The 15,945-nt window shown below is 44.8% G+C and overlaps 1 protein-coding gene across 2 annotated transcripts in view; it reads left to right on the forward strand.

The window, feature by feature from the left end:
• Positions 1–15,945, forward strand: part of LOC121577861 (filamin-B) — a 183,395-nt gene that overhangs the window by 96,047 nt on the left and 71,403 nt on the right. For both annotated transcript variants that reach the window (XM_041891803.2, XM_041891804.2), the window contains exons 10-18: positions 4,363–4,499; positions 4,763–4,956; positions 5,603–5,716; positions 5,803–5,946; positions 10,205–10,328; positions 10,977–11,137; positions 11,939–12,199; positions 13,885–14,002; positions 14,249–14,517. In XM_041891803.2, the coding sequence (XP_041747737.1) occupies positions 4,363–4,499; positions 4,763–4,956; positions 5,603–5,716; positions 5,803–5,946; positions 10,205–10,328; positions 10,977–11,137; positions 11,939–12,199; positions 13,885–14,002; positions 14,249–14,517 (1,522 nt within the window). The remainder of the gene's footprint in view (positions 1–4,362; positions 4,500–4,762; positions 4,957–5,602; positions 5,717–5,802; positions 5,947–10,204; positions 10,329–10,976; positions 11,138–11,938; positions 12,200–13,884; positions 14,003–14,248; positions 14,518–15,945) is intronic.

The raw sequence follows: 15,945 nt of genomic DNA on the forward strand, positions 1-15,945 counted from the left end.
ATATTCTGTAACTGTGAAAATAATTTAACTAGCTGTCACAGCTCGCTGTGAGGGGAGTTAACCTCCTGTTAACATTTTATTAAGCATTAAGGCATTTTCTGTATCTTCATCAGGGTTTACTACAATGGGGGCTGGATTTACGCGTCTTAAAACGCTCTTGGGAGAGAGGGCTCTGGTAATGCTAATACTCAGCCTGGAAGATGGGGTTAAGAAAGTGGCCTGCTAGTGCTAGGCCTTAGAAGGACAACTGGAATTACCCCCATGCTGTTACCATGGTGTTACTAAGCACTGAACAGGCTCCCAGCTGACCTCATGTGCTCTCAGGACCAGGTTGAAATGTCTCCTTTAATGGAAAGATTCACCCATTGTTTTTTTTTATGTTATATCGTTTCTGGGCATCTCTGAGAGATGTTTTATCGATTTCCCTGGGTTATTTAATGTTTTCATGAGCTCTTGATCAGAAACTCGGGCAGAAATACAGCCAGTATGATGCAAAATGCATCATACTGACTGTATTTCTGTATTTCGAAAGTTCTACATCTTGAAAACTTCATTTGCGGACTCGCAAAACATTTTTGGGACCATATCAACAGTGGACTAGTGAAACAAATACCAGAAGATAGTTTTTGAGTGAAATGTTCCTTTTAACGGCCCAAACCACAGGCCCTTTAAAGCCATGTTCTGGAAGGGTCTGTTCGGTTACGGTAATACCATGCCTGGAAGGCTGATTAGCTGGTATTACCTCCCAGACAGACGGACGGGGGGGGTCTGACTGTTGCAATGGTCTTACTTAGCATTGAACAGGCTCTCAGGTGACATCATGCTACGGAGCCCTCAGCTCCCAGCTTCACTGACCTTAATGGCTCTCTACCCCTCCCAGCTCCACTGACCTTAATGGCTCTCTACCCCTCCCAGCTCCACTGACCTTAATGGCTCTCTACCCCTCCCAGCTCCACTGACCTTAATGGCTCTCTACCCCTCCCAGCTCCACTGACCTTAATGGCTCTCTACCCCTCCCAGCTCCACTGACCTTAATGGCTCTCTACCCCTCCCAGCTCCACTGACCTTAATGGCTCTCTACCCCTCCCACTAACCACAGACCTTAATGGCTCTCTACCCCTCCCACTAACCACAGACCTTAATGGCTCTCTACCCCTCCCAGCTCCACTGACCTTAATGGCTCTCTACCCCTCCCACTAACCACAGACCTTAATGGCTCTCTACCCCTCCCACTAACCACAGACCTTAATGGCTCTCTACCCCTCCCAGCTTCACTGACCTTAATGGCTCTCTACCCCTCCCACTAACCACAGACCTTAATGGCTCTCTACCCCTCCCACTAACCACAGACCTTAATGGCTCTCTACCCCTCCCAGCTTCACTGACCTTAATGGCTCTCTACCCCTCCCACTAACCACAGACCTTAATGGCTCTCTACCCCTCCCAGCTCCACTGACCTTAATGGCTCTCTACCCCTCCCACTAACCACAGACCTTAATGGCTCTCTACCCCTCCCAGCTCCACTGACCTTAATGGCTCTCTACCCTCCCAGCTCCACTGACCTTAATGGCTCTCTACCCCTCCCAGCTCCACTGACCTTAATGGCTCTCTACCCCTCCCAGCTCCACTGACCTTAATGGCTCTCTACCCCTCCCAGCTCCACTGACCTTAATGGCTCTCTACCCCTCCCAGCTCCACTGACCTTAATGGCTCTCTACCCCTCCCACTAACCACAGACCTTAATGGCTCTCTACCCCTCCCACTAACCACAGACCTTAATGGCTCTCTACCCCTCCCAGCTCCACTGACCTTAATGGCTCTCTACCCCTCCCACTAACCACAGACCTTAATGGCTCTCTACCCCTCCCACTAACCACAGACCTTAATGGCTCTCTACCCCTCCCAGCTTCACTGACCTTAATGGCTCTCTACCCTCCCACTAACCACAGACCTTAATGGCTCTCTACCCCTCCCACTAACCACAGACCTTAATGGCTCTCTACCCCTCCCAGCTTCACTGACCTTAATGGCTCTCTACCCCTCCGACTAACCACAGACCTTAATGGCTCTCTACCCCTCCCAGCTCCACTGACCTTAATGGCTCTCTACCCCTCCCACTAACCACAGACCTTAATGGCTCTCTACCCCTCCCAGCTTCACTGACCTTAATGGCTCTCTACCCCTCCCAGCTCCACTGACCTTAATGGCTCTCTACCCCTCCCACTAACCACAGACCTTAATGGCTCTCTACCCCTCCCAGCTCCACTGACCTTAATGGCTCTCTACCCCTCCCAGCTCCACTGACCTTAATGGCTCTCTACCCCTCCCAGCTCCACTGACCTTAATGGCTCTCTACCCCTCCCAGCTCCACTGACCTTAATGGCTCTCTACCCCTCCCAGCTTCACTGACCTTAATGGCTCTCTACCCCTCCCAGCTCCACTGACCTTAATGGCTCTCTACCCCTCCCAGCTCCACTGACCTTAATGGCTCTCTACCCCTCCCACTAACCACAGACCTTTTTAAAGGCCATGTTATGAAAACAATCAGCTCCTGTTTCCCCTGCAGAAAGACACCACGTCACTTTACACAGTAGCACTGGTAAGGCAAAGGGGCATAAAGCAAATGGCAATTACAGTGAAAAAAGGATTTGATCCCCTGCTGATTTTGTACGTTTGCCCACTGACAAAAACATGATCAGTCTATAATTTTAATGGTAGGTTTATTTGAACAGTGAGAGACAGAATAACAACAAAAAAATCCAGAAAAACGCATGTCAAAAATGTTATAAATTGATTTGCATTTTAACGAGGGAAATAAGTATTTGACCCCTCTGCAAAACATGACCTAGTACTTGGTGGCAAAACCCTTGTTGGCAATCAGAGGTCAGACGTTTGTTGTAGTTGGCCACCAAGTTTGCACAAATCTCAGGAGGGATTTTGTTCCACTCCTCTTTGCAGATCTTCTCCAGGTCATTAAGGTTTCGAGGCTGACGTTTGGAAACTCGAACATTCAGCTCCCTCCACAGATTTTCTATGGGATTAAGGTCTGGAGACTGGCTAGGCCACTCCAGGACCTTAATGTGCTTATTCTTGAGCCGCTCCTTTGTTGCCTTGGCCGTGTGTTTTGGGTCATTGTCATGCTGGAATACCCATCCACGACCCATTTTCAATGCCCTGGCTGAGGGAAGGAGGTTCTCACCCAAGATTTGACGATACATGGCCCCGTCCATCGTCCCTTTGATGCGGTGAAGTTGTCCTGTCCCCTTAGCAGAAAAACACCCCCAAAGCATAATGTTTCCACATCCATGTTTGACGGTGGGGATGGTGTTCTTGGGGTCATAGGCAGAATTCCTCCTCCTCCAAACACGGCAAGTTGAGTTGATGCCAAAGAGCTCGATTTTGGTCTCATCTGACCACAACACTTTCACCCAGTTCTCCTCTGAATCATTCAGATATTCATTGGCAAACTTCAGACGGGCCTGTATATGTGCTTTCTTGAGCAGGGGGACCTTGCGGGCACTGCAGGATTTCAGTCCTTCACGGCGTAGTGTGTTACCAATTGTTTTCTTGGTGACTATGGTCCCAGCTGCCTTGAGATCATTGACAAGATCCTCCCGTGTAGTTCTGGGCTGATTCCTCACCGTTCTCATGATCATTGCAACTCCACGAGGTGAGATCTTGCATGGAGCCCCAGGCAGAGGGAGATTGACAGTTATTTTGTGTTTCTTCCATTTGCGAATAATCACACCAACTGTTGTCACCTTCTCACCAAGCTTCTCACTTGGCCTTGTGTAGGTCTACAATCTTGTCCCTGACATCCTTGGAGAGCTCTTTGGTCTTGGCCATGGTGGAGAGTTTGGAATCTGATTGATTGATTGCTTCTGTGGACAGGTGTCTTTTATACAGGTAACAAGCTGAGATTAGGAGCACTCCCTTTAAGAGTGTGCTCCTAATCTCAGCTAGTTACCTGTATAAAAGACACCTGGGAGCCAGAAATCTTTCTGATTGTGGGGGGGTCAAATACTTATTTCCCTCATTAAAATGCAAATCAATTTATATTTTATAACATTTTTGACATGTTATTCGGTCTCTCACTGTTCAAATAAACCTACCATTAAAATTATAGAATTATCATTTCTTTGTCAGTGGGCAAACGTACAAAATCAGCAGGGGATCAAATACTTTTTTTCCCCTCACTGTAGATACTACAGAAATTATTATGGGTTTCAACGTCTGCTCTGCAGAGCACAATGGCCCAGCATCCCATCAGGATTTGATCAACAGACCAATCTCTGTGGGGAAATATTCCCCCCCCCCAACTCTTTGGAACATATGTGTAACCATCCTGTGTCTCTGTCCCAGTCCGTTTGAGGTGGGGGTGGGTCCGGAGGCGGGCCCCCAGAAGATCAGGGCCTGGGGGCCAGGTCTGGAGGGAGGCATGGTGGGGAAATCGGCTGACTTTGTGGCGGAATCCATCGGCACTGACGTCGGAGTTCTGGGTGAGGTTCTGAATGACTGTTCAAGATATTGGTTTTGAGTGAAGGCTGTATGTTTATGCTTTTGGGCTGTAGGCCTAATGCAAATGCATGGAAATTGGTTGATTTTTTAAAACTCATAAAGAAAGATGTTGTGTATCCCCTCAATGCTTGCTGCTGCTCCCCAAAAAATATATTTTAACAAAGCTTTCAGTGATACACATGCAACGTTCAGACCAACATGCTTTGTTATAGAGCTAATAGCTATTCCACCCTCCCTCTACCAGGCTTTGCCATCGAGGGCCCGTCCCAGGCCAAGATAGAGTGTGAGGACCAGAATGATGGTTCATGTGATGTGAAGTACTGGCCGTCGGAGGCAGGGGAGTACGCTGTCCACGTGATGTGTGACGACGAGGATATAGAGGACAGTCCCTTCATGGCCTACGTCGTCCCTGACAACCAGGACAGCAACCCCAACTTGGTGAGTGATGTCACGCTTCCTGTTTCCTGTCTCCGTAGTGAGACCAGTAGTGAGACATCAAAGAGGACCTAGTACTGAGCCCTTGGGGACACAAGTAGTGAGACATTAAAGAGGACCTAGTACTGAGCCCTGGGGGACACCAGTAGTGAGACATTAAAGAGGACCTAGTACTGAGCCCTGGGGGACACCAGTAGTGAGACATTAAAGAGGACCTAGTACTGAGCCCTGGGGGACACCAGTAGTGAGACATTAAAGAGGACCTAGTACTGAGCCCTGGGGGACACCAGTAGTGAGACATTAAAGAGGACCTAGTACTGAGCCCTGGGGGACACCAGTAGTGAGACATTAAAGAGGACCTAGTACTGAGCCCTGGAGGACACCAGTAGTGAGACATTAAAGAGGACCTAGTACTGAGCCCTGGGGGACACCAGTAGTGAGACATTAAAGAGGACCTAGTACTGAGCCCTGGGGGACACCAGTAGTGAGACATTAAAGAGGACCTAGTACTGAGCCCTGGGGGACACCAGTAGTGAGACATTAAAGAGGACCTAGTACTGAGCCCTGGGGGACACCAGTAGTGTTACTGTTAGTAGCTGCTGCTACAGTAGTGCATCTGTAACGGTGTGATGTTGTAATTATGTTTCAGGTGAAGGCCTACGGTCCAGGCCTGGAGAAGAGTGGCTGTGTCATCAACAAACCGGCAGAATTCACCGTCAACGCTAAGGATGCTGGGACGGGCCCCCTGAAGATCTCTGCCCAGGTAAGACAACCCTACACACACACACACACACACACACACACACACACACACAGGCTAGTGGTAACTATGTTGTCTCTAACCCACAGAGTGCAGAGGGAGGTCCCCTGGACGTGAAGGTGAGGAAGACTGGAGACGGTGTCTACGTCTGTTCCTACACCCCCATTACCGCGGTCAAACACACAGTGGCCATCACCTGGGCAGGAGTCAGTGTGCCCAACAGTCCTTTCAGGGTAAGACCACCGCAGTACAACGTCTCTGACCAAAACGTAACCACTCTGAAGGGTAACAATAACCTTAAACTAACACTAAGACAACCGCTGTCTGGTGTACCAAGGGGGGAGGAGGACTGTTACGTACCCACAACCACCCAGGAGAATACTAGTTACCGTAAACGTACCCCAACCGCTATGGACCGTAATCTAACCATGACCACCTTGGAGAGTACTGAAGCTAATCTGACCAATGTCACTCAGGGGAACACTACTTACCGTAAACCTAAGAGGCCTCTCATTCTGATAACCACATACACTGAGGAACGCTGTACCGTCTTTGGCCAGTAACACCACAGAGATGTAAAGCCTCTGAGTAATATTGGGTGCGTTTGGTGAAGAAGGATCAACATTGGTCAATGTTAACCGTTCATTTAGAATAATATTTTTTTTTTCAGGGACATTTCTTCAGGGAAATTTTCTTACAATGATCAAACACGATTACTTGATTTATCTATGTTTCTATACTTTTACACTACAATATATTCTGTGATTTATTATTAATGTTACTAAACATGTTTTCTATTTCTGTGTAACTATTTAATCAAATTAACATAAGCACGTGCTAATGTCTTAACAAGCATTCACCAATGTATTTTGTGTTTTAGTCACCTGATTTCTTTCACCTCACTTATACATGTCAGTTGCCACGTCAACGTCCATGTCTGTTGTCACGTCAACGTTCATGTCAGTTGTCACGTCAACGTTCATGTCAGTTGTCACGTCAATGTTCATGTCAGTTGTCACGTCAACGTTCATGTCAGTTGCCACGTCAACGTTCATGTCAGTTGTCACGTCAACGTTCATGTCAGTTGTCACGTCAACGTTCATGTCAGTTGCCACGTCAACGTTCATGTCTGTTGCCACGTCAACGTTCATGTCTGTTGCCTAGTTTAATATGTCTTTCTATCCACTGAGACATTTTACAAAAGCAATGTTGATTTCCTCATTCAAAAAATTTTATGTTATTATGTAAATCTTTCAGTCAGTATATCTAGTAGTCTCAGCATGACTCAATCTGTCTGACTCAATCTGCTGTCAATCTGTCTGACTCAATCTGCTGTCTGTCTGTCTGACTCAATCTGCTGTCAGTCTGTCTGACTCAATCTGCTGTCTGTCTGTCTGACTCAATCTGCTGTCTGTCTGTCTGACTCAATCTGCTGTCAATCTGTCTGACTCAATCTGCTGTCTGTCTGTCTGACTCAATCTGCTGTCTGTCTGACTCAATCTGCTGTCTGTCTGTCTGACTCAATCTGCTGTCTGTCTGTCTGACTCAATCTGCTGTCAGTCTGTCTGACTCAATCTGAAGCTACTGTGCACTTAAACCGGGTCAACTACATTTCTGAAAGACATCTTCATTTGAAAGACATTTCTATGCTTCTACATGTTTCTCTGCTACGAATACCAAAAGTGTATATGACATTGTTAGGAAAGGACAACAGCATGTATTATAACTACTGTTACACATTACTGTTCATTCATTTCACTATTTCAAACATATTAGCATTTCATTCCACTTCAACTACTGTCCATTCATACCAAATAAATTCAGACTGATCTTTTTAAAACTTGTTTGTGTTTATTAGGTTGATATCCTGTTTTCATCATATATCATCCAACCTGCCAGGGTTTACAACACACACCCTCCATATTACAAATCACACTTTCCATCTGCTGTTTAGTTTCCATCTGCTGTTTAGTTTCCATCTGCTGTTTAGTTTCCATCTGCTGTTTAGTTTCCATCTGCTGTTTAGTTTCCATCTGCTGTTTAGTTTCCATCTGCTGTTTAGTTTCCATTTAGTTTCCATCTACTGACTGGGCTTGTAACGCCAAGGTAGTGGGTTCGATCCCCGGGACCACCCATACACAAAAAATTTATGCACGCATGACTGTAAGTCCCTTTGGATAAAAGCATCTGCTAAATGGCTTATTATTATTATTATTATTATTATTATAATATTCAAGTAAAGTTGGCAATGGGGGTTGGGCGATTTTTTAACGATTGCGTCGTAGATCGATGATGTTTTGACAGCCATCGTCGACGGTGACTACATCGTGATGTCACAAACGATGGATTAGCATTTTTTTTTAAACTTGACTGCACTGCTGGAGTCTGCAATGCTAAACAGCACAGCGCAGTGAGGACGTGCCAAATGGCCTCCTCCCTATTGGCCGTAGCCTAAATGTTCAATACATATGATGGTAGACTATTAACATAACGCAAGAGAACAAGGTAGATTGTAGACAGACCGGAGAGCACCAGAGCAGAGCTAGAGGTCAGATGGGGATGATTTTATCTTTCCTTCTCCTCTCCAGTGCTAGAGGATCATGGGCCTTTTGCAGCGGACACCTTTTCCTTTTTCTCTGAAAGTTGTGAATAGCCTGAATAAAAAAACTTAGTAATAATGAGAGAGAACAAACTATTGCAAGATGCTGGGAGACTAATCGAATAGGACGTTTAAACAGACTTACACATTGTGGATTTACTGTATATAACGGTCAACAACAATCAGATAAAATAAATGATTATTTAGCCCATGACATTCTTTCTAACACTTGAATGAACATTGGAATAGGCCTGTTGTCCTCAGGCTATGCCTTTTACCTATCGAACTGTAAAAATCTGAAATATACAATCAGATAAAACAAATTATTAATTATTAGTCTTAAACGAATGAACATTGGCTTAGGCTAAAAACGAATAGAAAATAAATTAGTGCAACAACAACAAAACAAAAAAACCCAGTGCAGATAAGTATTTTTAAGGTTTAACAGAATATTTGAGCCTATCCTGTAGGCCATCGCTTTAGAATAAGATGCATCTGGATTTGAATTTAGGCTACATTTTAAAATACAATAATTTAAAAAAAAGTACAATGAGGAACCATTTCATTTGGTTTCGTTGTTGTTTTACCGTGTCTCAGGCCTACCTCAATGTTTCTGGCAAAGAACAGCAGCATGTTCACCCTTTTCTGCCCCAGAGTAGCGAACTTTTCTGCCCCAGAGTAGCGAATTTTTCTGCCCCAGAGTAGCGAACTTTTCTGCCCCAGAGTAGCGAACTTTTCTGCCCCAGAGTAGCGAACTTTTCTGCCCCAGAGTAGCGAACTTTTCTGCCCCAGAGTAGCGAACTTTTCTGCCTCAGAGTAGCGAACTTTTCTGCCTCAGAGTAGCGAACTTTTCTGCCTCAGAGTAGCGAACTTTTCTGCCACAGAGTAGCGAACTTTTCTGCCACAGAGTAGCGATCTCAGCAGGATGATGAAAATGATGGCGACGGTTTGTAGTCAGTCCATCATTTTCTCTGATAATCTTGGGTCTGGTCTGCTGGCTCACCTTCATCATTCGGCCTGAAACCGAAGAACTGCCAAACAGGCGAAGACGTGCTTTTCCTTTGCCACTAAGAAAAGCACGTTGTTGTTTTTCCTCCAGATTTAGCTAAGGCCGGTTATGCTATAGTTACTAAGTGAAATCCCGTCACTTTTTTTTTTTTTTTTTTAAGAGTCTGAAACTGTCGGAAAGTAAATGATTACGGTAGAATAAAACAATAGTCTATAATATATATTAGTTTTGGAAAGGTAGGCTAATATAAATGATATCTGAGTAATTTTATGGACAAGAGAAACAAAGGCCTACATATTTGAAAATCATTCTGCAGTCTAGACTAGATAAAAAATAACTAGGGCCTAACACTTTGTTTTGAACAGTGATTTAATGAGATTGTTTGTGGCTTTTGTATCAATTTAAATCATAAAGAATGACATTATGCCGTAAATCAGAGTTCTGGTATAACCAATGTGTTCTTCATATTACTTTCTTTCCTCCAATTGACCCCCTCCGTGCGCAACGCGTGTAGCCTAACTGAAATCTGGACACAGATTTTAGGTAGATGATACAATCGTATATAAACGATTTTCGGACGATGTGTCATTCCAGACGTCGCCCAACCCTTGTTGGCAATTGTATTTAACATTGTTTTGTTGTAGTATGCAGGCTGTAATCTTCACCTGTTCCGGTTTCCTAGACGGTCCTAAACATTATTGTCACTGTCAGTTCTCTTCAACTAAAACTGTTGTTTTTGTTATTTTTAACTGTTGTTTTGTGCTCTCCAACCAGTGTGTGTGTGTGTATGCATGTTCAGTGTCTTTCAGAGGGGTTGGGATAAAGCAGAATGGGAATTTCTATTGGACCTTATAAAGAATAAACTGATGTTTGTCTTGTGCAGGTGAATGTTGGGAAGGGCAGCCATCCTCACAAGGTCAAGGTGTTCGGTCCAGGAGTAGAGAGGACGGGACTGAAGGCCAATGAACCCACACACTTCACTGTGGACTGCACAGAGGCAGGGGAAGGTAACACACACACACACGCACACACACGCACACACACACACAGGAACACGCACACACACACACACACACACACACAGGTACACACGAACACACACACACACACACACACACACAGGAACACGCACACACACACACACACACACACAGGTACACACGAACACACACACACACAGGTACACACACACAGGACCACACAGGACCCTGTAGCTGAGGCTACCCACCAACACCAGATACAAATCATGAAAGAAAAACCTCAATATAGATATGAACTGAACAAGAATGATACATGTCGTTTTAATGCATTGTTTTCTCTTCATTCAACCCACCCTTTAAGAGTGTGCTCCTAATCTCAGCTCGTTACCTGTATAAAAGACACCTGGGAGCCAGAAATCTTTCTGATTGAGAGGGGGTCAAATACTTATTTCCCTCATTTAAAATGCAAATCAATTTATAACATTTTTGACATGTGTTTTTTTGGATTTTTTTGTTGTTATTCTGTCTCTCACTGTTCAAATAAACCTACCATTAAAATTATAGACTGATCATTTCTTTGTCAGTGGGCAAACGTACAAAATCAGCAGGTGATCAAATACTTTTTTCCCTCACTGTATGTATGTGTATATATATATATATATCGGTGTGTTCCAGGGGACGTGAGTGTGGGGATCAAGTGTGATGCCAATGTAATCAGTGATAAGGAGGAGGACGTTGACTTTGACATCATCCCTAATGCCAACGACACCATCACTGTGAAATACATCCCTCCTGGAGCAGGACGACTCACCATCAAGGTCCTCTTCACTGACCAGGTGGGTGACTGATGGACACAGACACACAGACACACAGACAGACAGACAGACAGACAGACAGACAGACAGACAGACAGACAGACAGACAGACAGACAGACAGACAGACAGACAGACAGACAGACAGACAGACAGACAGACAGACAGACAGACAGACAGACAGACAGACAGACAGACAGACAGACAGACAGACAGACAGACAGACAGACAGACAGACAGACAGACAGACAGACAGACAGACAGACAGACAGACAGACAGACAGACAGACAGACAGACAGACAGACAGACAGACAGACAGACAGACAGACAGACAGACAGACAGACAGACAGACAGACAGACAGACAGACAGACATGCTTAGTTCCCATTTGGCTTTTTAGCGCAGCACTCTTAGGACCCAGATTGAGACTAGTCCTGGACTAAAGCGGATTGGAGATTCTAGGCTTAATGTGGTTCTAGGAAACCGGCCCTTAATAATGTGGAGCATAAAAGGCCATTCACTTATACATTTACATTTACATTTTAGGCATTTAACAGACGCTCTTATCCAGAGCGACTTACAGGAGCAATTAGGGTTAAGTGCCTTGCTCAAGGGCACATCGACAGATTTTTCACCTAGTCGGCTCGGGGATTAGAACAAGCGACCTTTCGGTTACTGTCACTACGCTCTTAACCACTAAGCTACCTGCCACCCCTGCCACTTATCTTTGGTGTTTTGAATTGTGATGTGTTTTACGTATGTCTAAGTAAATGATTTAATCCTGCGTGAATGCGATTTGTTAATACCGTTTTTCTATTTGTAGGAGATCCCCGTCAGCCCATTCAGGGTCAAAGTGGAACCTTCCCATGATGCCTCCAAGGTCAAGGCCGAGGGTCCAGGAGTGGCTCCTTTAGGAGTGGAGTGTGGCAAGCCGACCCATTTCACAGTGCACACTAAAGGAGCAGGGAAGGCCCCCGTGGACGTCCAGTTCACTGGGACCGGCAAGGGAGACGCCGTCCAAGACTTTGACATCATCGACAACTACGACTACTCGCACACCGTCAAGTATACTCCAATACAACAGGTAATTATGACTACTCGCATACCGTCAAGTATGCTCCAATACAACAGGTAATTATGACTACTCGCATACCGTCAAGTATGCTCCAATACAACAGGTAATTATGACTGCTCACACACCGTCAAGTATGCTCCAATGCAAAAGGTGAGTCAAGGCACCAGACATGGGTTCAAATACTATTTAAAATCTTTCATATACTTTGAGAGTTTGCTCTAGCCTGTCTGGTTTGCCAGATTGCAGTTTTGAGAGTGTTCTGTTGGTCAATTAAGCCAGGCAAGCGCAATCAAGTACATATAAAGTATTTTTAAATGATTTCAAATAGTATTTGAACCATCTCTCTGTCAACCTTATTGTGCATGTTAAAATGGCCGTCCCTTATTTAGTGGTTCTTCCTGCCAGATAATAGAGCTCCACAGTGGAGGTGTCATAATACCCATAAAACCTAGCGGTCAAACAGGGAAATCGTTCCAATCGTTTTTCCACCATTCATTTTTCCCATTGGAGAACACTTAAAATAAGGGCTGTGTTTCGTGTAGGCTTACCCTGGCGTGACGTTTTGATAACCGTGTAAATCTCTCTGGCTAAGGTGACTTTTATCAATATAGTCGGCTCTATTTACTCTGTTTTGAAAATGCTAATTAGCATCAAAGTAGACATCTTGCAAAACTACAAATCCCTGCAAGCTCCTGTACGCCATCTCTAGCTGAAACCTTTACTAAACAAGTATTGTCAATTTTAAACAGTTCACAGAATTGTCCATTTTTAAAGAAATGTAGCCAATTTATTCATTACTACAGTTGGATAACATTAGATCGTTAATCCAGATATTCTTACCTTTGCCTCGATTCGGCAGTCTCTTCCAGATCATCATGGTATTTGTAGTTCTTTATGATAGCCACATTAGCAGATAATTAGCATTTCATTTTTTGCGGGTAAATACAGGCGAAATATATTGATAAAAGTCACCTTGTCCTAGAGAGATTTACATGGTTATCAAAACGTCACGCCAGGGTAAGCCTTCATGAAACACATCCCTTATTTTAAGTGTTTCTAAAATCCCCTATGGAAAAATGAATTGTGGAAAAACGATTGGAACCATTTCCCAGTTTGACCGCTAGGTTTTATGGGTATAATGGCTCATACTGTGGTACTCTATGGTTTCCTGTCTAGGGACAGGTCTCTTTTTACAAGATGTTCTTAATCTGTGTGATCACCAGTATAGGTAAAGGATCAATAAACATCTTTCTCTTTCCCTCTTTCTTTTTCCCTTTCTCTCATCTCTCTCTCGCTTCCTGTGTGTGTGTCTCTCTGTGTGTGTGTCTCTCTGTGTGTGTGTCTCTCTGTGTGTGTGTCTCTCTGTGTGTGTGTCTCTCTGTGTGTGTGTGTGTCTCTCTGTGTGTGTGTGTGTCTCTCTGTGTGTGTGTGTGTCTCTCTGTGTGTGTGTGTGTCTCTCTCTGTCTCTCTGTGTGTGTGTCTCTCTCTGTCTCTCTGTGTGTGTGTGTGTGTGTGTCTCTCTGTGTGTGTGTCTCTCTCTGTCTCTGTGTGTGTGTCTCTCTCTGTCTCTGTGTGTGTGTCTCTCTCTGTCTCTGTGTGTGTGTCTCTCTCTGTCTCTCTCTGTGTGTGTGTGTCTCTCTCTGTCTCTCTCTGTGTGTGTCTCTCTCTGTCTCTCTGTCTCTGTGTGTCTCTAGGGAGAGATGGTAATCATCGTAACGTTCGGCGGAGATGTGATTCCCAAGAGTCCCTTTGCTGTGGGAGTGGCTGCTCCTCTGGACCTCAGCAAGGTCCAGGTCAACAACCTGGATGGCAGTAAGTAGCGTTACCTCTTACTAGCAGTACCGTAGCTTCCTCCTTTATCAGTTGAAAGCTTCCCAGCATGCCTCTCTGGCGCTATGATGGTTTGCCCCGCCATTTCACTAAAAGTTATTTCATTAACCCCTTCCCTTCCAGAAGTGGAGGTGGAAAATTGTGCCTTCATATGATTGCTATAGTGCATTGCTCTTTAGGACTGGTCTTTAGAAAGGCTATGTGCTGAAACCCTTGTTTTTTCTCCAGGAGTGGAGGTGGGGCAGGACCAGGAGTTTGTGGTGGGCACCAAGGGGGCGGGAGGCCAGGGTAAACTGGAGGTGAGGATCAGCAGCCCTAGCGGTAAGCTTGTCCCTTGTGTGTTGGAGGCTCAGCCTGGGAAGAGACCAGAGAACAGCAGGGTGAAATACATCCCCAAGGAGGAGGGCCTCTATGCTGTGGAGGTGATCTACGATGGACAACCTATCCCGGGCAGCCCCTTCCCTGTAGAGGCCACACTGCCTCCAGACCCCAGCAAGGTACTGGCATGCGCTCAGATGTACAATGTAATAACCTTTTAGTTTCATGATAGATATTTTCATTGTTGATTGATCCCCAATCTAATGGATTTCATGATAGATTATTTTCATGATTGATTTGTATTTTGTATGTATTATGAATCACCAGCTGCTGCCAAGGCGGCAGCTACTCTTCCTGGGGTCTAGCAAAAATTAAGGCAGTAATATACATTATAATAAACATTTCAAACATTGAAGTGTGTGCCCTCAGGACAGGTGTGTGTGTGTGTGTCTCTTCACAGTCCCCGCTGTTCCATAAGGTGTATTTTTATCTGTTTAAAAAAAAAAATCTGATTTTACTGCTTGCATCAGTTACCTGATGTGGAATAGAGTTCCATGTAGTCATGGCTCTATGTAGTACTGTGCGCCTCCCATAGTCTGTTCTGGACTTGGGGACTGTGAAGAGACCTCTGGTGGCATGTCTTGTGGGGTATGCATGGGTGTCTGAGCTGTGTGCTAGTCGTTTAAACAGACAGCTCGGTGCATTCATTATGTCAATACCTCTCTCCTCTACTCTGAGCCATGAGAGATTGACCTACATATTATTAATTTTAGCTCTCCGTGTGCATTTAAGGGCCAGTCGTGCTGCCCTGTTCTGGGCCAGTTGTAATTCTCCCAAGTCCCTCTTTGTGGCACCTGACCACACGACTGAACAGTAGTCCAGGTGCGACAAAACTAGGGCCTGTAGGACCTGCCTTGTTGATAGTGCTGTTAAGAAGGTAGAGCAGCGCTTTATTATAGACAGACTTCTCCCCATTTTAGCTACTGTTGAATCAACATGTTTTGACCATGACAGTTTACAATCCAGGGTTACTCCAAGCAGTTTAGTCACCTCAACTTGCTCAATTTCCACATTATTTATTACAAGATTTAGTTGAGGTTTAGGGTTTAGTGAATGATTTGTCCCAAATACAATGCTTTTAGTTTTGGAAATATTTAGGACTAACTTATTCTTTGCCACCCATTCTGAAACTAACTGCAGCTCTTTGTTAAGTGTTGCAGTCATTTCAGTCGCTGTAGTAGCTGACGTGTATAGTGTTGAGTCATCCGCATACATAGACACACTGGCTTTACTCAAAGCCAGTGGCATGTCGTTAGTAAAGATTGAAAAAAGTAAGGGACCTAGACAGCTGCCCTGGGGAATTCCTGATTCTACCTGGATTATGTTGGAGAGGCTTCCATTAAAGAACACCCTCTGTGTTCTGTTAGACAGGTAACTCTTTATCCACAATATAGCAGGGGGTGTAAAGCCATAACACATACGTTTTTCCAGCAGCAGACTATGATCGACAAGCATTTCGCTACACCCGCAATAACATCTGCTAAACACGTGTATGTGACAAATACAATTTGATTTGATTTGATAATGTCAAAAGCCGCACTGAAGTC

Source organism: Coregonus clupeaformis, chromosome 12 (assembly GCF_020615455.1).
Source record: "Coregonus clupeaformis isolate EN_2021a chromosome 12, ASM2061545v1, whole genome shotgun sequence".
NCBI lineage: Eukaryota > Metazoa > Chordata > Actinopteri > Salmoniformes > Salmonidae > Coregonus > Coregonus clupeaformis.